Source organism: Anarrhichthys ocellatus, unplaced genomic scaffold (assembly GCF_004355925.1).
Source record: "Anarrhichthys ocellatus isolate YVR2014 unplaced genomic scaffold, GSC_Weel_1.0 scaffold11, whole genome shotgun sequence".
NCBI classification, from domain to species: Eukaryota; Metazoa; Chordata; class Actinopteri; order Perciformes; family Anarhichadidae; genus Anarrhichthys; species Anarrhichthys ocellatus.
In genome coordinates this window covers 8,176,714-8,201,910 of record NW_022280041.1, presented here as the reverse complement: position 1 = coordinate 8,201,910, position 25,197 = coordinate 8,176,714, and the positions used below count along the sequence as shown (strand labels likewise).

Here is a 25,197-nt window from a genome sequence, read left to right as displayed (position 1 = left end):
TTTTTAGACTGACATTTCAGTATTTTGTGCTGATAAGTATTCTTCCATTAATAAAACCCCAAGACAAATATTTAGTGTTAATAGAATTGCATTGTATACAAGTGTCTGAAGCAGCATTTAGACCGTGAAATACCAGCCTCTCTCATAGATTTTCAGTTGCAGGGGAAATGGTGCTACATTAGCCTTTTAAATGACTTAACTAAGTGATTAAAAACAAAACACAGCTGAACAAATGCAGTTAATGAACTGTGCAAATAGCACATGGTCAAAGTACCTGCATGTCAAATGCACTTCAGTAACTCCATTGGGTCACATTTATACAGTCAACAAAGTGACATACAAGTACTGTCCTTCTGTAGTTTTTAACACACACACACACACGCAGGGGCACAGGTGTTTTCAGTTATTCAGGCTGATTTGACCTCTGCTCAGGTTGAAGTTGGCAACAGGTGGAGCAAAGCTAACAGGAGAGTGAGGGAGATGTTCATCAAGCAGTCTTTCACCTGAGGAGACCTAATCAGGTAGAATAGTCAAAATCACCTGTGTGCGTTTACCGTCTCTTGGATTTTTCCCTCATTATATGAAGTATTATGACAAATACGTTTTGCACTCCCAAGTCTGCAGATTGTGCAACAAAGCAATAACACCAGTGTCTTGCTGTCACTGCAAACTAATGAATCTAAAGTGCTTTAGGATTGCTTATGTTAATTTGCTTCTGACGCCGTGCAAAGAACATTAATTGAATGGGTATGTTTACTTTTATGTACGTACTAGTTGTTCTGAATTGCATGAGAGATGCTGATTTTATTGCACTGGCATAAGACATGACCCATATGAGATGGCACGGACTTGAAATATGAATATAATAAGAATGTAGAACTTCTCAGAGCTAATGTATAAATCCAATTATTGTAGAATACACATTGATTATTTGGGAACACAAAGAAGACAAAAACTGCCCTGATAAATAAGTAAAATCCACGTTGATAACTCATATCCTTCATTCTCACTGAGTGATTTTATTTTCACAGAGAAACTTTAAAATGCAAAAAGGCTGCGGAAGAGGAACTTGAGAATAAGAAGTCAGGAGTCTGGGGAGGTTTATGGATATTTGAAGTCCTTTCTGATTATACATTTCTGACTGCATATGAAAAAGGACTTCTCGATTCAGTGTCACTCAAAACATATTTTGGTATCTTGAAACGGTTGAACAGTGTGTAGGGATAGATGCTGATATAGCTGTTCATTAAATATAACTCTAATAGCTCAAATGAAGAGTCTGCCCATTGAATTCAAATGTCAGCCCTCTGCGTTTATGCATTGACAGAGGGAACACTTGTATTGATGCTGCTGCAAGCTGAGTAAATGCATTAAATTTGTATTATTGTGCCATTCACACAAAGTGTTCAGTTATGAATGTGGATTAGAAGTTGATGCAAAGTGCAGAAATATTTAAAGTAATTCTTCACTGTTGTCAGTTTGTTCGATTAGCAGGAATTTCTCAGAAGAATTTTTACCCCCAATCCCCAGTTCTTCCCAGTATCATGTAATGTTAATCACTGATGATTTGCGTGCATTATCTGCTTCAGACTTGATGGATATTAACTGATATCTGATCAGAATTCATGGCAGCAACCAGTACAGAGTGGTCACAGACTGTGGGTTCGCTTAACGCCAGCATCCCTGCTTGAGCGCTGCAGGGCTCTGTGGCTCTCTTCGCTCTGCGTGGTGTCTATTGAACACCAGCAATCAATACGATTTGCACAGTTCCGTGAGCGCCTCTATCCACCCGAATACCCTCAGGAAGAGAGCTTTTAGGCTTTTCGTGCGTTTTTACGCAGCGCAATGGCCAACCCCCCCCAAAACGTTATACATTGGCTGCAGAGAATGTAACCTTTCAAGTTTAGACAACACTAAAATCCCATGACTGATTTATTGTTTTCAAGTTTTTGCTATCTTACCAAAACAACATTTTCTACAAAAAGTAATTGCATTTTTACGCAGCGTTCCGTTGGATAACTGGAGATCTGACAGAAACACAATAAAAGAGCTCGAAAGGAGCGGGTCAATAAATTATGTTAATCAGTCAGAACAGATTGGAGGCGTGTTGTAGCCGTAATGAGGGGGAGCATGCCTGCGCCGCGGAGGAAAAAGCTCCGAGTATTAACGCCGTCTCCACTACATGCGCGCTGCCTTCGATTTCCCCAGCCTCTCTTTCTACTTTATTGTGCATAATAGCAATTTCCTCTGTAGTAGACTAGGCTACTGTGCAGCGGGCTCGGTGCAACAAGTTTGCAGGAGCCGTCAGTGCAGGTTGACTTGACTTGCCTTGGCTGGAGCAGAGTGGTGCTCCACTCCTCTCATCTATCTGTCGCTGCCCACACGAAGTCACTGTACGTGAACGCCGCGTCGCAGGCAAGCAGGCACATTCACACGCGCAAAACAGTGTGCCACAAATCCGTGACTCCGCGCCAGATGCAGTTTGCGCCCAACAAGCGCGTGCAGTTGTAGTTAAATGGAGATCGCGGAGGCAAGAGGAGCATCTAAGTGCGTGGAAAAGATGGAGAAAGAAGTGACCCCTCAGAAGCGACAATATTGCCGCACGACAGTGCTGAACGCAATCTCGTCTTTATGCTCAGTGGCGTCCATCGCCTTTTGCATTCTTCTGAGCATTAACTCAGCTGATCTTAAGAACCGGGTTGTGGACTTGGAGGGGGGGAATGGCGAGCACACCTTTATCCGTGCTCCTGGCTACTCCATGGATGATTTTAATTCATTGATTGAACACAGAGTGGGTGAGCTGCTCTCTCAGGTAACGTTGGCTCTTTCATTTGCTCTTGTTAATTGTTTGTGCGCTTTTACTTCCCCTTAAAGTGACAATCCTGCCAGTTTGATTTTATTGAAAGCATTATGTGCAAATGAATGAAAATTTTTATTTTTTTAATTTTTTTACAATTTCAGCGCTCCTATGAACATTTTGTCAAGATTCGGACTGCACGACAAGCATCACCTGAATGCAACTGCCCTCCAGGTAAATACAACTTACTCCCCCCCCCACCCCCCCTCCCATGTATTCTGGTCACGTGGTTATCTGCTGGATTTGAAGCATGTTTGTGACTCAGTCAAGAGTTGATGTGAGAATGAATGTAAGCTTTCTGAACAGGTCCTTTTTGGTTTATTTCATTGAAACCGATGACACATGACAGTTTGCCTGGATAGTGTTGATAGTTTGTTGACATCTGCTGTGAAGGATGCAGACAGCTGACTGGCCATTACACTTAGCAGAAAGAAAGGTATTTAACAGCAGTCTATACATAGAAGTGCTGAGAGGTTGTCTGACTTGTGTTGTTTTGCCTGCTCACTTGTCCTGTTGGAAAAGAGATGTTGAAGTTCACATTTGCCACCAGCAGATGGAAACATTACTTCCTTCAGTGGGGGGGGGGGTCAGCGTTCTGATCATTTTGGGATGGAGTCGAGGTTATTCTTCAGTGCCGCTCAAGGATGTTGGAGGGAAAGCTGCAAAGTTTTGGGCTGTAACATCACATCTGTTTTTTTTCTGACATTTTAAATCCTACCATCACTACTGTGCGTCATTGTGAGACGTCACAATGCTCCTCAATATGTGTTGACCGCTCCAGTAAGAATGAGAAAATGAAAAAAAGGTCAGATGGTTGTGCAGTTTAATATTTCAATAAGCCCATTAAGAATGTTTTCCATCTGTTATGCATGAAGGGTTGTGGATACAACCGATTTTTAAAGTCTTGAATATCCATTTATTGTCTCTGAAAGCATGTTTTTTTTTTCAATCTGGTGTAGGTCAAAGGAATAGAATATAGTCTTGGTTAAATGAAAACCATGTATATCCAAAGTCTGTCAGATAAACTGAAGAATTGAGTGTTCCTTAATGGATTGATTTAAACTTTTAAGCTAAATTCACCATTAAAAATGCTTTGCTACCAAACTGAAAACAGGAATGTTTTAGACATCTTGGAGATGTATGGTTTCCTTTTAGGACTGAGGATATGTGAATTTCTTTTGGATTCCACCAGATGTATATATTTGAAGCGTTGGCTCATAGCATTCTATTTCATTTGTATTTTTTCATGTCAAATATTCTAACTACTCAAACATACCTCCAAGGTCACTGACAAGCATTCAGAATACCAAAGTTTGGTCATACAGGATCCTCAGCCCCTCTTAATCGGGATAAAAGGAGTCCCTGAAATCAGAATTAAAGAGTAGTATATTTGCCTTTGTGAATGAAACATCACTGCATGGTAGTAACACATGCTCTCAATGAGGCACATATGAGCGTTACGCTCGTGTCTGGCAGACTGCTGTCTGTGTGGTTATATACACAGCACTGGGTAGACTACATGCTGCAGGAAACGTGCACGTTTTCACAACTCTTCAAAGTCTGATGCCGAGGGATCTGTCCACATCACGGCCTCAGTCAACTCCAGCTGGGAATGTAATGCAGTAAGTGTGAACAATACTGTACGTGACCCCTCTGGAAAGGTCATAGTTGTGACATTGTTCAGAGTCGCTCTATCGTGGTTTGGATTTTTGGATGGACAATCCAGGTGTTGGAAAGAATCAGTCTTGCAGGATTGAAGTGTCCTTGGGGCAGGATGCTGAATCCTTACTAAAGCAAGGGACTGTTCTGTTGATCTCTGACCTCTCTATTGAGGGGAGAGACAAAAAGATTCTCTCACGGATTCATGCAGCAACACAAAAGGATATTAACATCTATCATAATCAGACATAGGTGAAAGAAGAAACAAGGCGGTGAAAGCAATAATCCACAATGAATGAGCCACATTTATTTTTTTTTCCTTTTTGCAAGTGGTTTATCAATTGCGAATGAGTCATCAGCTGAGTGGAAATGCCTGAATTAATGAGACACAAGTACTGGAAGTATTAACCATAATGAGACTCTCACAATCACGCTGCTCTTCTGTTCTCAATCCCTATCGTATGTCTGCTCTTTATCTTCTCCCACCACATCACTGTACGGGGCAGAAATACAACAATGAAAACATTTCGCATCAAATGAAGCGTGGCGACCCAAAAGCCAAGGCGATGCCGAGCTCCATCTTGCAAACTGGCACTCTCTTATGCCATTACATTTTTTCATGTCCAGTTTTTTTTTTTTTTTTTAATTTATTTTTTTTTAAGAACTCTGGTCACTTAAAAGTATCAACGGCATACTTTTGAAGAGTCTGTTGTGTATTTAATATTGCAATGTTCATGCAGTGCAAGTGTGTTACACATACAGCATACTTTGTTAATGTTTTGGAGTGACCCTTTTCAGGCCAAATATCTTTTATATGAATGCTGAATGGGTTCACTCAATAGTGATCCTCTCTTGTGTCTGGGAGACAGCCCGTGGCTCATATGTGGCTTTTGTTTTGTTCCTTTTTTTTACGGGGAGGACCGTAATGTGCTTTTCACAGTCTTCACTTTATTGCTGTCAAAGAAGATGGAGTGGTTTGCAAAGACAGAGCAATGGTCCATAGCTTCAGGATATTTTATAGGTTGTTTCTGAATCCTAGGAAGTTTGTACCATCTTTATCAGAGAGAGTCTGCCGTGTGAACTTAAAGTATATTGTATTCATGCTGATTTAATTCTTGCTTCATGAAGGTGAAGCTTCTTTTTTTTTCTGGGGCCATCCTAACAGTGCCTGGTACTGCTGTCATTTAGCGCTCAGTTATGAGATGACTGTGTTGGTCGGGTGGTCAACCACTTTGGTCCAGACTGAAATATCTCAACGAGTATTAGATAGATGGCCGTGGAACTTAGTAGAGAAAATCATGGGTTTTTGGCGATCCCCTGACTTTTACTCTAGAGCAACTAAGAGGTTGACATTTGTCATATATCTAGACAATTTTTGGATTTATTACCATGAAATTTGGTTTTGACATTTATGTTCCCCTCAAGCTTTAACAGTAGCCACTTTGACTTCTACTACTAGTACTATCATCAGGTCAAAATGTCAGACTGTCCTCTGCTTTATAACCATATTATACCTGCAGTGTCAGTTTGAAAATGAAAATAATCTGGTGATTTTACCAGACCTCTGTAGCCCGCTCCTCGTCTCTGCTTGAGGCCAGCAGCTCGAGGCAGAATGCGTGGATTAAAAAGAGACAACTTTGGTTCTGCTGCATTGATTTTGGTACTTCTTTTCACTGTTGAACTGCAAGCCCGATGATGTTATAGAAGGCCAATGCTACATTTGTGGGGTTTACTCCTTTTAAGTAACAGTTTTTTCACCATACATTTGGTGTAAATAGTTTTGGTTCTATGGGGAGAAGCAAACCCATCAAACCAAGTTGGTGTGAATTGTCTGAAGTCACGCCCACTCAGGGTGCCACACCGTGAAATATCCCTCTAATAATTGTTTCAGCATTGGCGGCTAGTTTTTGTTTTTCGTCTTTCTCTCCTCCCCTGGGATCTACCTTCCAAGCAGAGCATGCTATTTAATGGGACCATAATAAAATGTGCAGTCAGCAAGCACTGGTGCTTTGCTCCTTCCCCGTTTACTTACCCATACATCTCAAACCCCCCCACCCCTCCCCTCCCCACCCCTATATCCCCCTTTCCCACTCTGCAGCATTTCTCGCTTCAAAAAGCCTGCCAGCTAAACACCGGCTAAAGTGCTCTTGAGAAAACATACAACACGTAATGTGCTGGACTTTGTTTGTCGTCCCCCCCCCCCCCACACACACACACATCTAAACCACCAACACTGGTTGTCACAGGCAAGATGCAGAAGGGGGTCAAATCAGATGGCTATGATGTCACAATAAAAACAGAAGCAGATGCAGCGATATCTGTCTGGCTTGTTTTGTTAAGTCCAGATTTGATTCACTTCAGCAGAGGCAAACTTCCACACACACACAGCCCACAAAATCCTCCACCTAATCACTCCTTTTCAACTCCTTGTGGCCAAGCAGGGCTCCACGCCCCCTTTCTGCCCAACAAAGTGTGTAATCCCAGTGGCCTGATACAGTTACAGTTGTGCCAATCCCCTCAGATAGCCTCAACCCAATGGGCAACTGGTAATTAATCACTGACAGCTTTTGAATTTAGCCCTCTGTGTGGTTTGGTGCTGGGAGGTGCCCTAATGGCCATGTAATTACTGAGTGCTAGGTAAAGCTAAGCAGACTTCCAGGTAGCCGCTGCGGCCAGCTGCTTTTGGTTAGGTGACTCAGGTTAAGCTGCCTTTTGTGAGCAAGTGAGGCCGGAGACGAAAGCTGCGGCCTGGGAAGCCTTAACTGGAGGCAACGATGAATGGGCAATTATTGCTTAAAACGGTATCTACATGTAAATCATGAGCAGAATGTTCTCCGCCCGGCGAATAACGACTCATTCAGCTCCGATTTGACACCAGTCCCTATAAATTAACGTGACGTGATTTATCACGATTGAATCATCAGAAGTGGTGCGTTCGCTCTAATTTTCAATTCTCAAACAAGGTTTATTATAAAGGGCAAGTCGCTGGAAATAGCACAGATGGTCTCTTTATACCTTTTTTGATGCAGCAAGGTTTTATGGGAAATGATGAGGCATGCCAGTTGAAAGCTCTGGTAATGAGTATGACTGTGGGGTTTGAAAGGGTGGCACACTTTTTTTCCTTTTTACTGTACATTAACCTGAGGGGATGCTATGAGTGGACATGATGTTTATATGAGCTGTGATGGATGGATGGATGGACAACAGCACTACGCTGGAGGTTGAAGTACCTCAGGCTGGGAGAATGGGGGACGGGACCAAAGGAATGGCGCAGAATCAAAACGCTTGGGCTTAATGGTTCGTCTCATGTGTCCTTGAACATTTCCTGGCAGTGGACCTCCAATCGTCATTTTTGTGTGGAATAGCGTAGGAAGCTTGGAGATCCTGTCTTGGCTGCTCCTAGGGTTACCATTTGGAGTTGAATGAAGGGGTTTCCATCACCACAACATAACGGCACACCCCACAAAATGAATAAAAGAATTGTCTCCCGTTTTTAATTTTACATGCATCTGCTGCAAAAATAGGCTGCGTTTGTAAGGGAATGAATGTTTTTCCCCTTTCGGGTTGATTGCACATTCGGCATCATCAAAGCAGTTGGACGATGAGATTCAAACTGTTGGAGGTGGAGCAAAAATGATGTGTAGTTTTGTTCCTTTTTAAGATAGTTCTTCAGTAAGCTCTTTGTCAATGGCTGTTTTGAGTGTCTGCACCTTTTTAAGGTTCACTTTGGTGGGTGGGTGGATGGGTGAGGGGGGATACATCACCCGCCCTTCCATTGGCCTGTAACCTCCAGTGCAGTGGGGGAATCCCTGCTGTCAGTTGCCTTTGATGCTCTTTCTCCCAGGATCCAGTGCTCCTCTGTCAGAGCTGGGTGGCAAAATCCTCCACAAAAGATGACTCACAAACTCTCTGCCTCATCTGCTGGGTGCCCCCTGACACTGGATTCAAAGTTCTACTGAAGTCTCCTTTGTGATGGCTTAAGTTCACCCTTCCCTTCCCTCACCCACATACTATCCCTCACCCTCACCAATATTCAAAGAGACTTTAATAGCCGAGGGGAACTTCTTCCTATGTGGCATCCTTGTGGAACAGCTGGTCTACTGTTCAATACGGTGATAGTTCTGTGACTGCGATGGCCACTGATTGTCTCATCTGAAAAGGTTTCCTGTGAAGTCTTTGACCTCTATAGTCGTGCTATGGAGCTGTTTTTCTATGAGTGGGTCCCTGTTTTCTTGATCTTGTGCGGGTGATGTGCTGCACATAGCTGCCCATGGTTTCACATTATTCCACTGACCTAGGTGCTAGCTAGTGAATGTGAATGTAATAGATGCAAGAATTAAAATAATAAAAAAAGGCCATTGAAACATAACTCGTTCATTTAGAAGAAAACCCCACAGGGCACTTTTTAAATATATTGTATTTCATTAACCAGGTTGTTTTATTAAAGGTCCACCGATGAAACATTTTGATGTAATCTATAGTCAGTATTTCCTATTCGTGAAGCATTATTGGCATCCTAGCAAACTACATTGTACACGCTCTCTGATTTAGAACGCAATCAAACCCCTGATGCTTGTCTCTGTGAAACAATTCTTATTTCCTTCTTTTTCACCGTAGGAATGATTTTCCAGTGTCTGTCATCAATTTCAAATCCCCAGTAAAGCACGACGATGCCAGCATTCACTCGTGTCATGGAAATTCTGGGCTCCACACAAGCAAAGAGAAAGAGGAACCCCTGAGGGGCTTCCCACATGCTCTCACCCCTCCCTCCCCACCGCCTGTGGCTTTGTGCCCCAGGCCTCTCAGCCCTAGCAGACATGGAGGATGGAGGGGGGGGGGGGGGGGGGGGCACAGATGCTGCTGCTCTGTACTGCATCAGCCTAATAGAAACAGGCACTACAAAAAAAAAAACAGACTGGTGTGTAAAAAAAAAAAAACATGGCATGGCAGGAAGCTGTAATTTTGCCAACTGCGCCTGACATGCAAACTATGGTTATTACGGTCTCGCCATGAAAACAATGCGTGGATGGCGTTTGCGGAGTCTGTTTATTTTAAATGTGTGTATGCATCATTAACTGTAAGTCCACACGGACTAAGGGCAGCATTAGCTTAGAGCTGCTTCATATTATGTTCAGTTCTTAAGTTCAAGAGTGGCTTACCTTGACACCAAGTCATTTTTCATTCTGGGTCTAAACCTGGAAGGCACTGTCGGGAAATTTATTTTTCATTTTATAGGCGAGTGTGATGGAACCTTATATTTCATGTTTTAGAAAGTCAAGACCCTCAACTATTTTCATATTATTCTCCCCTAACAAAAGTGCAACACAATTTTACCATTATGCTCTTTTATAATCATCCATGCGTGCTGTGCCCTCAAAATGAGCATTTCTGTGATGAATAAGTCTGTTTTAATATAATCTCTGCTTCCATTCCTCTGATTTCATGTGTTTTTATGTTCCATCTTTAAGCCTTTCTAAATAAATGTAATTTGGCAGGCTGAACACATGTAAACACTTTGTTTACTTTTTTTTTTGTTTTACGTCTCCATGCTTCCACTGGTAACCCTATGTTGTCACCTTGCTATGAATTGTGGGCACTGACCCACTGTCGGATTGAGTGTTTGAGGGCTCTCTCATAGACATTTTGAGCCCTTTATTTACCCTTTCTGAAAATCAGCAGACTTTGCCCAAGGGAATTACCCACAATTCATAGCAATGTCACGGTAAACACGGCGTTACCAGTGGAAGCATGGAGACGTACAATTAAAAAGAGGACGTCACATCGGTGTTGAGCCTAGCAAAATTACATTTACATTTTTAAAGATGGAACATGAAATCAGAGGAATGCCGTCAGAGACGACATCCCACAGATTTATTAATCCAACATTTAATTTTGTCATTGATGCTGTTTTTACAAAAACGAGTAAATAGATTATTTAAAATGGCCTTTCATCTTGTGAGGAAAGAGCCCGGAAGATGATCAAATCAGGGAGTAAAAAACATAAAATAAATACCCACAATTGTACACATATATTTCGACGTTCCCATTCATATTTACACCATTTCAAGCCCTTGCAGTCTCTCTTACATAACCATTTACCAGGTGGTGTCAGTAAGTCCTTGAGGGTTCAGTGTTTAAGGCCTCAGGATTGGGCCAAAATGTCTGTGACAGAGCCCTCACACACCTGATGATTTGACAGTGGGACAGCCCTAAACCCTCAGACTTTGCGGGAGTGCGCCTGAAAGTCTGTGAGTGTGGAAATTGGGGCCATCCTCTTCATTCACATTTCTGATTTTAAAATAGAAATTCTAGTTTTGTCTTTAGTTTAATGTCCAGGGTTTAAAGCAAGACATATCGGTCTACACCTAAGGCAGCACTGGCAGAGTTCCTTTTGGGAGTATTTATTCATGGTGGTTGCAAACATGTACTACAGCTAACATTTTGGTGTGCCCTCTTTTCAATTTTCAAACCATTTAGTCTCAGCAAAAACAAGCAAGCAATCCCTCAAGCTCTCCAAAGACAGCAGGGATTTCTCAAAGTGGAAAAAGTGATGGAGTCGAGCACGGCTTGCCCAGCGGCTGGCTGGCCAGATGATGTATGCTCCCAGACTCCCTTGGGGCGCCACCAACATGTTGGACTCAAAGAAAACCAAACGTTCCAAATGGTTGGGTCAGACTGTTGGTGTCCATGGCGTTTGTCAGTTCAAGGGACCCTCTTGCTCTCGCCCCCCCCCCCCCCCCATTTCCCTGTCCTCTTCCATGATAGAAGTCTTGCTGGAGGTCTTGTGGGCTTGTTCAGTGCCCCCCTCCTCACCACCACTCACCAGGCGACTTGTCCTTTGCCAGCCGTCTCTTCCTTCTCTTAGCTGTGCTAAATGTGACATGAAATATGAGTCATGCTCTGAGATCTGAGAGGGTTATAAACACTTGAGCCCATGTGCACTCACAAACACGCTGTCGCACACCCGCGGACACAACTGTGTCGCAAAATGTGCACACTCGCGGAGGAGGCCGCTCGCACGTAGAGACGGTACCACAGCAACATGCAGCCATGCGTGACTGTCCTTCATTGCAGCTTTTGAAAGTTGATCTATTACAAGTGGCAAAGGTTCTTTGATGATATTGTGGTTTGGTTAATTCTATTTTCTGAATTAAGAGAGGGGGAACGCATGAAATAAATGGATTGAAGACATTCATTCTCAATTTTCTCAACAAGCTGTGATGTTAACGATGTGGTTTCCTAATCAAGGCTTATTTAAAGGTATTTTTCCTCAAAATTTATGAATCCTTTTTTTCCCTCCCTTTAGCATGCAATTAATCTAGAACATGCAATTAAGATAATTTAGCTCAAACAAACAATACAGTGCCCAGGGAAGTGGCAACTTGCCCATTTAACATACCTGGGAACGTACATGCATGTACTGCGTCTCTGTCAGTAAAGATGAATCGATATGCAGAGAGTTGCCTCATGGTCTGGTTGTAGCACAGACTGTCTTGCTTCCAGGGTCCCCTCCCCTTGTATCTGATGAAGAAGAGGGCAGAAACAGCTGTGTAAGCCACAGTTGAGGCCTGGAAAACCCAGCAGTGAGACGGACAACCCTATGCACTTTAATTTAATTGAGCGGTCATTCGATATGGCCCAAGCAGGCTAGACGGCTAGTTAAATTGTAATTTTCGACAGCTTGATGAACGGCGCTGATCCACTGTTGCTGTCTGAAAACAGGTTGTTTAATTTCTAGTTTTTGTTTGGGACCCTGTGGCATAATAACTCCATCAACTGTGCTTCTCTACATACATCATTCTCTTGTTCTTTTGTGGACCGGGTTTGATTTTTTTTATGAATTATTGAACATATTTTGGCCTCTCCTTACTTTGATAAGTGGCTATTATATTAGTTATGTAAGGGGCATGCGTTGGCAAGGTAAAAGTGGGAGAGTATAGGAGATGCAAATTTGTGAAATAATTCATCAGTGCAGATTGTGCAATCAACAGTAACTAGGCTCAGCAGGCCCGTCAAGGTTTGGATTTCTTTGTGATATTTGATATTTCAAGACTTAAGAGGGGTGTGGCTTATATTCTACGAATGAAACCGAGGAATAGATTAAACTGTTTTTTGGCAATGACTTTATGTTACGACAAGGAACTTTAACCTGGTCATGAAACGGTCTCAATGTAATAGTGCTACCTCTATATGACCCATATCTTTCTATTTCCATCTGAAGGGCCTTAAATATGCACGTAATTGCTCCATACAACAAGACACACAAAGGGATTAGCAATGCACAGCTTAGATCTATTGTTAGTATTGTCTTACAGCATGTTTCGTTTTTTTTTTTTTTTTTTTAGTGAAAAGGCTTTTAGGATGTGGACAGTGTGAAATCAGAGACCTATTGTCTGAATAATTACCATGAATTTCAAATAGTAAATCTGCCAACATTGTCATTGAAGCTGAAACCGAAAGCTTGACAGGCTTAGCCACGAAAAAAGGTCCAGTGAACCTGCAAAAGCGCTTTATGCTGAATTCAAGTAAGTGTGTGTAGTCCCAATAATTTAAATACTTCTACCGATTTTAAAGTTAGCTGTGTTTCCCCCCTGTTGCAGAGCACACTGTTGTAGACAGATTATCTCCGTTGATAATGCCATTCATCTGGATTCATGCTGTTCACTCCGAGGTCGATGAGTTGTTTGTGTGCATTCATGCACTGCTGTGTATTAGGTTTTAATGAATCAAGCACACAGAGTGGAAATGTTACCAGATTGTAAATCAGAACACCTCATACATATTTTATACATTTGCCCCGCAAACATAACAATATAATGATCATTTATGCTGAATGTGACATCCAAATGATGCACACACTAAAAAAAGTCAGCAAAGTTGCCATTAAAGTGTTCTACATTCTAGTACTTGCATGAATGCACATTTATATTTATACACTTCACAGGCCGTGACCCAAATTCCCTACTGTGGAAACACAGATTACTTGTTTTCATAAGGGCTTTATCTCAACGATGGGCTTTTTTGTGACAATACATCTTCTCCAGTGTCCTCGCACACAAAGTTACAGCAAAGTTTAGAGCACCGGTTGAGAAGTTTGTGAGTCATGTCGGTTTCTTTCGATCTGTCGTAGCACTGATGTAGCTTATATTTAGCGTCTAGCAAATAGTGACGGGCATTGTACTTCAGGTAGTAGAGCAGGGTATCCATTAATCCCCCACCAATTGAATGTAATGCAATGTTGATAATGCGCTGAAACATATTGAAATCAGTTGTCGTCTGTTGAATATCCTCTTTGTCTCTGTACCGATCAACATGACGTCCTGCAAGGCTTTGTCTGGATCCAGGTTAAGGAGCCACCTCCCATGAGCTGTGCTACTGGGCTCGTGGGGTAGTTAAGTCACTGAAATACAAAGCTAACTTCTTTAAACATTGGCAGTGTCGGTATGCTGGCTTGAGCTGGAAGTGACATTCATTTCATGCAGAGCATTGCACTTACCACCTGCTGTGTCAGCTGCAGGGGAGCTTCAGGTAGAGCATGTACTGGATAAATTCAACACATGCTGGAAATTCTATACATATACTTGACTGGAAGTGTTGAAATATATCAATGCAGTCAAGTATATTTGGTTGTTCTGTTCTTGGTAGTATGCTCTGCCATCTACTTTTTGTTTCCTTAAGTGCACATACATTGATTTGGTCACGGTTTAGCTTAGGAGGTGGATTTTTAAAGGCTGAAATTATAACAATCGGGCAAACTTGAGTAATAAACACTGAAACAAATATATGAGTGTGAATGAGCATCAAACTCAAAGTATTGAATACCTAAATAAATCAATCTTGATCACTGAACATCATCTTGTTTAGATTGTGACCTCAGCGACCATATTGCCCTCCATGGCACCTGTCGAAGGCCAACGATAAATTGTGCAAAGTCAGTTGCTTAATTGGAGCCATCGCGGCTCCTTAAATTTGAATGCACTGTAAATGTTTATTGTCGCATAAGTACGCCCCCCCCCCCCCCCAAGTGTTTTCACTGGTAGTGTACAAACGAATGGATAGTTGGAAGCAGCAGCAGCAGATTAAGACGACCAAACCCACTGAAACCTGCACACCACAGTGAGAGTTGGTGGGAATATTGACAGACTGTCTTTTTGTGAAGACACCACACACCACTGGGAGATTCTGACTTAATCTAGAGGTGTTTGTAGTCAAGGTTAAACGCTTATTGTTTGTAGGTGATTCTTCGCAGTTAATACTGTCGGCATGACTCATTTAAAGTGCTTCGGGTAGAGATTATCTCGTTCTTGGTGCTAAACGGCAAAAGATGAGTAGGAATCCATCACTGTGCCCTTGACCTTCGAAACAAATTACCTTCCCAGCGTTCTCTCTGCCTCTGCTGCCACTGTTCAGCATTAGAGCCTTTTTTTAATAGCCGTAGGAAAAAAATTACAGAGAAGAGACGTGACTTTACATGACGTGCGTTTCAGCTGATTAAATGCGACATGACAGGCCAGCAGTTTGAAGTTGCCACAGTACTTTTGCTGCCCAGGGAGAGATGGTGACCAGATTAGTTCAATATCCTCATAGTGCCAAATGCATGTGTAATATCAATTTAAGGAGTATAGAACATTTTATAAACATACTGACACCCAAATTGACTATTGGATTTCAGCCTCGGCGTGCATTCGCCATCTGCTTCGACATGCTTTTCCCTTTCATGTGATAAAACAAATGAGAGGGAAAGTCTTGCACACGTGTAGGTTTTGCCGTCCGATCCCCAGCGTGATGGACGCGATCGCGTACTTGTTATTCATAAAGCGGTTATTTATGCACTGTTGGCTATCCCACCTATGAACTCGGAGTCACTTATTGAGGTGGAGGTCAGTTGGCAGGAGCATGTGCATTACTGCAAAATGTCAGGTCCCAGTAATACAAGGGTGTAGGGTTCGTCTGAGTGAGAACGGGGAATAACACGACGTAACTCAAGATTTAAACCAAAGAAATACAGAGTCCCAAAAGAGGCAAGGCGCTCTTGCTTGTGAATGTCATACCCATAAATCTACATCTTCCCAGCCCTAAAGCCAGTTGCAGGCTAGGACTATGCTGCTGAGTTTTCATCATGGAGTGAATACACTAAGATGGCTGAAACTCATCACAGCCCTTTACAGTCTTCACCTCTGTGTTGTGTTTGTGCTGGCGGTGGCATGACGAAGTCAGGGCCCGGCAATGAAGTGCGCCTGAGGCTGGGCGCAGTGCTGACAGAGGTCAGAGCGGCAGAGTTTTAGGTTGCAAACTGCCCCGCTGCATTGGCCGTAATGTTTTGCAGGCTTTGCTGAATGCATTAGTTTTGAAGAAGCCTGCATAGCCTGTGTACATTCAGTCGTTGTATTCGGTGAGCTAGATGGAGATCAGTGGTTCGGTATTTGACAGTTTTTTGGATACCTTTTTTATTAGTGGGTTACGTGCTGGCTTGTAAGACTAGCACACTGTGAGGCTAAGATGTGCTGCAAGTGCAAAGGGGGAAAGTTCAACGGCTTACAGGGAGAAGAAAAATGGATTCGTACTACATTTCTTTACAGTTTGCTGACACTCTATTCCAGGTAGAGTGCTCCCCTCCGGCCTGTTCTCGGATTAGCATGTGCTGGCCAAAGTCAACACGGGAGGAAGTGGAGAAACGACTTCCCTCATTCGCACCAAGACTGCTAATGCCTCGCCAGATCTGGTGTCTGAGCTGTCAATTTGAGATGTATGGTTTGCCCTCAACTTAACACAAATTTCAAACTGAGGAAAGAATTTATTTGTTCTTTTATTTAATTATATATTCCTGTTGGTGTTGAACTTGTAATTCCAAAGGTAAAATGTAGACAAAGAGGCTCTTAGGGACACAAATGCTGATGAGGCAATCGTGGGCAAAACCATCCAGCTGAGGTCAACTGGACTGCAGTTCTATTCCCAAAATGTTGAACTATTACTTTAGAGTGCCCTATGAACAAATGGAAAATGAACAATGTACAGTATGTGCTCATAAAATGTAATCCATTACGTACATGTGTTACTGAAAAATCTTGTTCCTGTACAATTAACCCTCTACTTGTCCTACAAATATCAATAAAACTACAGTTGGGGAAGAAAATAAAAATCATGTCCATCTCTGTGTAGGAAACTTGTAATAGCATCCAACAGTTTTACGTCCACACTGCAGAGGCCAAAACGGAAGGGTAATAAGACTGAAAATGAGGCAAATTGCTTGTAAAACAGGTTACGCAAAAGTCACCAAAAACCTCATCTAGGCACTGCTTTCCACCACTTGATGTCAAAATTGGGTCATGTTCAATGCCCTTCCCAACCCACCCGTGTTTAATTGCCATGTGCTGAAGAATTTCCCATGTGCACACAAAACCAGTCAAGTCTGGTGCGGCCTAATAATTGTTCGCCTCTTTGTGTTGCCGTCTGCACCCGGGCTGCCAGGATTTTGTTTTTTTTCTTCCCCTTTCTGCACTCTTAAAATGAGATCTCCCCACGCTTGCAATGATGGCTCAGAAGTAGCCATTGCAAAAATATCCTCTAATTGACGAGGGTTCTCTGCTCAAACAGCCACTGCACAGAAGACCTGTCCAGCTGTTTGATTACAACTAGGAGCAAAGCTGTCTTTCACAAACAATCTCTGACTCACAGGGACATTTATATCCCTTCCTCGACCAACGGGGCCCCCTCCTCTGCTCCGTCCAATCGCCTCTTTATCCTGCTCAAAGGCTCTCTGCAGTCAATGAGAGGAGCAAGAGAAAGCAAGCTGTTTGGGGTCTACAGCTATTGGCTTGATTTTATTGACTGGGTGAGACAAAAAAAAATGACCAAAATTTATCAGCAATGACAAAACCGAAACAGACTGGTGGGGGGGGGGAAAACCCCCACTTTGCTTTTTAGCGGAGCAGACTGTGTGTGTGCGCTGCTGATATGGATCCCTCATGAAAAGGTTCAGGTCACTAAATCCCTCCTCAAACAGGCCTCAGAAAAAAAGATTTATTGAGGGGTTTTTTTTTTTTTTTTTTGCTTCAAAGTTGGAAGAAAAAAAGGGAAACAAACCGGGTTTTTAGCATGCTCTCTGCAATATGGTTGTCTGTGAAGCTCCAGAATGATAAATTATATAAATGTCTTTGGAGGCCACATTAAATGGTGGATGAAAACAGCATTCCCTCTGAGAGTTGTGCTGTCTCTGTATAAGCATACTTTGATGATGGTAAATGGTACACAGTTTTTACTGCTGTGACAAAATGTCAAAGTCCTGCAAATGGATAATTTGCAATTTTCCCTGTGTTGGTGCGTTACCTCACCAGTGAGCACAGCAGTGTACCAGTGTGACCTTTAATGTTCGGTATTGTCTAGCTGGGATTGTACTCGACACATCCATTAGAAGCTTCTTAAACTCTAAACTGCTGCAGAGATGAAGCAGGTCAGGTTTTGCCCAATATTGATGTCTTAAAACATTGAATATGTCAGTTAGGTCTCTTAGCTTGTTTGGCTGTTGTGCGTGTCGGTGTGTGCGTAAAGAAATTCAAGCTCATTTTAGACAGACTGTTGGCATGGCTCCTAGTTCTCACCAAGAAAGCAGCCCCTGTCAGACTCCCAAAAACCCTGGGCCGGAGATGAAACAGAGAGAGGAGTGTGTGTTTGTGTCTATATGTAATGCACTGTGTACAGTATGTGTGCACCCACGATGCCTTTGCCTCATACTGACATTTCCAACTGGTGCCGGTGTAAATAAGGCCGCCAACCACAGCAGGTGTGGAGAGCAGGGGAGGTCTGCATCCCTTCAACCCCAGGCCACGCAGTGAGATCGTGCGGGGTGAAGTCAATATTTGCACTCGGTATCAAAGCCAGCCCTGTTTTTGTATCAAAAACCAGACTGTACAGAAGCAAGCTTGTCCATGAAGGTAGGAGATGTCTGGGATGCAACAGTTGCACTGGCGTTTTTACACATGTCATGTTTTGTGGAATTAGCATAAACTTGTATTGGCTGTGTATGAAGGACAACTTGTTTGTTTGTGTCCCTTCAATATAATTTGAATATTGGGGCAGTAACGCGAGTCCAACCACATTATCACCTTCTTTGTTTTATGAAAACATTAGTGAACAGGCGTTTACAGCTGCACTAATCAATATCTTTTACGTAAATAATGGGTCAAATGATGTGAAATAAGAAAAGATGGTTTGCCCTGTCTGTTTGGCATTATGGTGATGTTGCACACACTCATTTCTTAGCAGTTACGAGACAATTTTTTACACAACTGAAATAAATGAAAACCAAAACTTCCAAATGAATCAGAATGATCCTTTTAGGCTTCTGTAGCTGCTGCTCTTCTTTGGCATGGATGAGACCTTGTTTGTTGAAGCCACATCTGCTGTAATTTCAGCAAACGGAATTTGCATTCATATGCAATTCTGTAGGCAATGGGACATGATCTCGGTGTCAGAAGCGTCTTTGTTTCCGTTTGAGCGCGATTGGTCAACGCTGCAGGACTCTAACAGGCTTTGGTTGAATGCAGGTAAACGGTTTGCGTGGAGCACATAAGATGCGGAATGCATCGGCCGAAACGCAATCACTGAACCTGGCAATGATATAGATTTTTATTGGTTTAAAAAAATGTGCTTCTAAACTGGCTACATGTGAAACAATCCAGTCATGGACGTCCTTTCAACTCTAACTTAGAGCAGCGCATGGAAGAGGAGGTCTTGTCCTTTGACCACAATGGAACCCCACAAATACAGCCCCTTGCCCCCAGAGGCTTAACGTTGTTCAGAAATGTTTTTCGTCAATATTCAACCAATATCAATCTGTCAGTCTATCCTTATTTTCAAAGGCAATGCTCTGTTCGTAGCACCTCTTCTCTTGACCTATTTGCTGCGAGACATCCCACTTCTCCCTTTTTGTAAACAGAGCACACATTTTAAATTCAACCAGACTGCACTGGTGTCTGGATTCATCCCTCCCCGGCTCTTGAAAGTGTGTGGAAAAACACTTACACAGTTTTGCTTTGATTTGCAGTGTGTGCAGAGGGGTTTCCATCAGAGCCTCTCTCATGTGGTCCGCTACTCCTGCCCCTGTCTGCTCATTGAAACCATCCTCTCACGGGGCTCCAAGACGAGACTGTGTCTTGACTCTGTCACAGACCATTGGATTTTTTTTTTTCTTCAGGTTTACACAACCTCAGTTGGAGTGAGGGAGCTTCTGTAAATGTACTAAAGGAGGCACAGATTGGTAATATGCCTCCAGTAAAAGAAAGAGACACCAGTCAGAAAAGGATTACAAGTCTGGGATAAAAGATTAGAGTGTGTTGGAAAATGTAGCAGCACACAGATTCCTAAAGTCAACAAACTCTCGAAGGCCATTATACAATTGTGAACAGATGATGTGTCATAGGCTTGGGTTAACACTTGATGAGACACAGCGAGGTCCAGTTTAAAATTTGTGCCACATTGGTTTTCGCACCTTCTTGCATGTGAGGTGAATCCGCCACACTTAGCTTGTAGTAAACAAGCCAAGCGGGGCACCACTCGCCCGACTCTCCTCCGTTGCAGTCTTTTTTTTTAGTGTCCTTTTATAGCCTCCTTCCTTCCTCCTCACACTCCAATCTTCCGAGAGGCCGTGCAAGCACACTGGGGAGTAAAGGAAGTCAGCATGCTTCATTAGGAGAATGCGGCGCACCACGCATGTCAATGAACACAACGGAGGCTCTGTTCAGGAAAGAAATGACACTTAGAAATAATAGTGAGCCAGAAGCTTCCTTTAAGGACTGGCTGATGGTTACGAGGCCTCCAACTGTGGTTCACAGATTTTTATTTTATGTTAGCAAGCTGGAAATGTTGGAAAAGGCCAATTTCTTTTCATGGAGCTCCTTCACTATAGCTAAGGCATTGAATTGTACAGCATTTGTAGGAGTTATGTTATAATTAAGTTAACTTTATATGGTCCATACCCAAACTTGAACACTTTTAATTATATTTCTATTCAGTGTGTAACTTCCTGATATAGTCAAGATAAGGTTTGTCCGGCACATAATTCTATCAAACAAGTATTATTTTATAGTCGTACAGTTTAATTTAGTTATCCAATCTGAATTTTGGTCTGTTGGGTCATGTATCCGCAAATATTTGAAGAAGAATACAAGATCTGCCTGAAAAACAGGACAAACTTAAGCAGTCATTAAATAGAGGATTAGCGTGGCAATTGTCCAATGTATCTATATGGCTGCCAAGATGGAGGATTAACACCCTTTTCGTACAGTTAGGTGGTGGTGGAGATAGACGTCCACTAAGCTGACACAAGCCCACGGCTCGTACTTGAAATGTAGTCTGGCTGTAAAAAGTTGTCTTTAAAACTGGAGGCATGTACTGGACACTATAATTATCAGAGCTCCAGTGTGCATCGACTTTCTTGTCAACTCAAAATAAGTGGGGCTGTGCATTAGTTAATTTACAGAAAATTGAACTACCACAATTACCACAAATCTAAAAGTTTTCTTTTAAATTTACAGAGGTTATGTTTGCAGTCAATGTTTCTTACCAAAGTTCTCACAAAATGATAACCAATGCTGCAAGTCCTTGCAGCTATAATTCGTTGAACAGATACAGAAATAATCCCACATTCACAGATTGTATCCATGTTTTATGAAGAGTTATTCTGTCAGAACAGGACGACGCTTGGCGAACAGATTAAATCATGGTTTAGGTGTCTAACGTACGGACGAGACTGAATGAATCCCCACAGGCAGGTGCATGTCTGCGGCACCTCCAGGGTGGCTGTGCTGGGGAGGATTAGAGAAGGTGAGAGTGTTGGAGCTCTGCCGCAACGCCTCAACCGGCTGCTGCTGTTTAGCCAAGACAGCGCCAACGAAACAGAAAACAGATGATGGAGAGAGGGGAGGGGAGCCGAAAAGGCTGGCTCGTGTGTTCCTTCTGTTCTTTGTCTGTGTTTACCCTCGAGGGGTGTCAATAGGATATGGCTACCATATTGTGCATAACATTGCCCGTGTTGCGGCATGGCGCGATTCCTCCATTTGTCCTGCTTTGCTTGTGTTATTGTATCATCAGTCATTCCCAATATATGCTGCAAAATCCAATAATAATAATAATGACTCAAAGCACCCCTCTGCTCAGATGCATTTAAAACCTGGTGTAGCACTTTTTTTTATTTGTGTCTTTGTGAAACTAGAGATTGAAGTTTATCTAACACCTCAGATAATGAAATCCTCAGTCTATACTGTGTAGATATCCTAGTTCATCTTCTTGTTGGACAATCATGCCTGTGCTGGCTCAGGACATTTTGACAGTCCACCTGCCTTGCAGCTGTGCAGTGGTCCATATCAAAAGTGGCTTTGGCAAAGCCTGACAGCCTCAATTAGAACTTCTGTGCCACCTCAACTTTTGCACTGGCTAAACTGGTTCCTTCCCTAATCTTGCAGGATCATGTTATGTTTTCGCTAGGGATTTTGCAAATTATTTCATATCATGGTAATTTTTTTTTGCTGCCCTAAAGCCATGAGCCTAATCTCCATATCCTTGGAGGTTCTACTCCACTGGCTACAGGATACTGTCAGGGTGTTTTTTCTTTCACCATCCTGAAACAGCATTGAGTGATTGATACCCAGGTTTGTGCAAGTGCCTTGTGAGTTTTGGCAGCTATTGTGGATTTGGACACAAAAGAGAGTACTGCTTCGTGATATCTTTAACATAAAAATGTAAACTTTTTACAATATTTTTCATGCTAACAAATGAAGTCAAACAGTCAGTCAATGGTGAGAGTACGATATATAGTCCTGTGGATCGTTAAACTTTGTTTATTTGCGTCAATTTGAAATACATTACTGCAGATTTACCCTAAAATGTTGTTAATCCAAAATGTTTAAAATTTCACAATCATCAGTGATTGTAGTATTTATATTATTCATAGGAAATGTGCTGTAAATAATGATTCACTAAATGTACTTTAATTAGCAAAGTGTACCAGATTTTTAATTGGTGCTGCTGTTTGAAATTTTGGACTAGTGCAACAATGACTCCAGGCTGATGGTTGAGCTCCAGGTTGCACTGACCTTAGGTCATCACATACTTGTATACAGCACCGTGCCATTACGTCAGCCACTCAGCGTTGACAAGATTTGCACAAATCTGGACATGTGCACGGGTGGGTGGGCAGACAGGCGGAATCTACTGTCTGGCACAGACAAGGCTCAGAGAAAGACTGCCAAGCCACGTTTGATGACTCCCGAAGCTCATCTATCAATCGCCACCTTTCTGAACACTCAAGGCTCTTTGGAGATGCCACGGATACTGCGTTCTGACGTCGGAGCAGACAAAATGAAGGGGAAGTTTGGAAATGGCAACTGACTTGTTTATGGTCTGGTGCCCTCAGAGTGGACAAGGCCTTTGACCTTAGAGAGCTCTCGTCAGAATTGTGAGGCAGGCAGCAGAACAACACTTGAGACTAAAATAGTAACCGGGGGGGAGAAACATGAGATTTCTGCCCATCTGTTGCGACGCTTAAGTCCCAAAGAGATGGTGCTGAAAGAAATCGTACAATACTATTTGCAGTATCTCTATTGTAATGCACTGTGTATCAGATGCATTCGCACTGTACAGTGTAAAACAGATAGTTATAGAATTCCTATGCTTGTTAAAAGGGACTGCTGACACATGAACGGGTCAAAGTTACTGGAAGGAGCCCACACACTATAGTCACTGCTATAATCCCAAAATCTATCAACTATCCACACCAGGTAATTTCAATAAACACCAATGTCAAATTTGTACCTTTTTATAACTGCGTTGAATAAACTGACTGTCTCTACGTACATTTTGAATTGTTCTGGCTGGTGCACGCAAATGGCCTTAAATAAGCAAACTGCTACAAAATGCCAGTGTTTCTGTCTCTGTCAAGAAATGCCAAGAGACATACGTGTCATGGGTTATGTAGAAGATGAAATGTTTAGTTTTTTGCCCAAAACCAAAATATAACGTTTGCCTTCTTTGAGCATATTTTCTTTTGCGTATGTGGTACAAACCTTGGCCTCAAACACATTTTTGTAAATTTTGTGGAACCAGTTCATGTGCTGTGCCTTATAGCTGCAGGGGCATGGATTCTCTTCCACCAGCCGTTCCACCTCCATCCTCTTTCTCTCTCGCTCTTAAGTTACCAGCACCGTCGGGCCAAAACAAACTCTTGTACCATGGGATTGATGAGTGCCAACGGTTGCCGCTTCTTCTGGGAAACATCCCCTTGAATCAAGGCTTGTGTTGAAATGTTTACAATGTGGGAACTATTAGCAACCTTCAGGGAGAAACAACCCAGCATGCTGGAATCAATACTTCTTTTGTTTGTCAAACCCACACACTCAAACCCGGAGTTTTCAGCTTCCTGACTATATGGCCCATGTGTATCTGATGTAGTAGAGTGTAATACTAGAGTTTTAAGAACATGTACATGGGCTTACTCATGGTGTCTAGCTTAGCGCTGAGAACACGACTGTAACTTTGGAATGTACTAATCCGGTTCTTGTTACTAGCACCAGGCTAACCAGAAAGACTAACCGGAAAGAGAGTAACGTATTAAAGCTTCGAGGTCTATAATTGCTTTGCTTTCCCCGGAGGTCGACTTTGTGCAAATCTATCCTCTGCGATATATGCCAGCAGAGAATATTGGTGATAATGCGGGAGATCAATGAGAAAACTCGTGCAGACTGTGTGCATTGGTACCCTAAGTTGAGCATGGGTATTTCTGTATCCATCCCCATTTGCAACAGCTGTACATGTGTACAACATGCTCATTTCCGTGTGGTAAATGTGTCATGTGGTAAAGACCCACAAAACCCTGGATACCGAGCCATTCAGCAACACTTGCTATTGGAATTTGAGGATCAACACACAGTCCTAGCAGCTGATTACCCCTTTTTGCTCAAATCCCAAATGTATCGGGATGATTGATGAGTTGAACACGTGCAGAGTAATTGTTTATCTCAGGCATCATCTCACACCTCTTTCAAATTAGTCTCTTATGTACCTTTGTTGTATTTAGCTTAAAGCTTGCTCTCAATTGCTCACAGTCCAGCAGGCTTCCACAGTAAAAGAGTCCTGTGCACCTGTTCCCACTTTGGCTCCCTCCAAAGTCCACAACAACTGGGCTCAATGCCGAAATCATTGGGGCCGAACTGAGATCAGTTTGCCAATGGATTCCCTGCAGTTTTCCCGACCAAATGTCCCTCTGCAGTGTATTTTCATCCACCTGTGAAAAAAAGCCTTTCAGGACCAAGCCTGTGACATACATAGTTGGATTCCTCTCATTTGATTTCACACACTGAACTGAAATGCGGCCTTTTCGCTGCGAGGATTAGGAAATAACCTCAAAGGTGTGAAAGAAGCAATTTCACGGAAAGGTACAGATACGCACCTGCTGTTAGGTTTCCAGATGACTTCAAAGCAGGCAGATGGGTTATGTTTAATGCAGGTATTAATTGATTTATTCTGGCAGGAAGGTTACCTGCCTAGTTAGAGCAGTACAATTACTCAGAACATGATTTTATTCATTCACTCATTCACTCTCAATGAAATAATTGTGGCAAGGTGTGTGCTTCGGGTGTAAAACACTACATGGCAGATTGTGTTATTTATATATATATATATATATATAT

General features: G+C 42.5%; 1 protein-coding gene across 7 annotated transcripts in view; it reads left to right on the top strand.

Moving 5' to 3' along the window:
- Positions 1-463: 463 nt before the first annotated feature.
- Positions 464-25,197, top strand: part of col25a1 (collagen type XXV alpha 1 chain) — a 142,150-nt gene continuing 117,416 nt past the window's right edge. For 4 of the 7 annotated variants that reach the window (XR_004212892.1, XR_004212889.1, XM_031850877.1 and 1 more), the window contains exons 1-2: positions 465-2,812; positions 2,962-3,031. Coding sequence is in view for 3 of the 7 variants with exons in the window: in XM_031850877.1 (XP_031706737.1) it covers positions 2,516-2,812; positions 2,962-3,031 (367 nt within the window). In the remaining 4 variants the exon portion in view is untranslated. Of the gene's footprint in view, positions 2,813-2,961; positions 3,032-25,197 lie in introns of all 7 variants that reach the window. The other 3 variants (XR_004212891.1, XR_004212890.1, XM_031850880.1) reach the window with 2 other exon arrangements.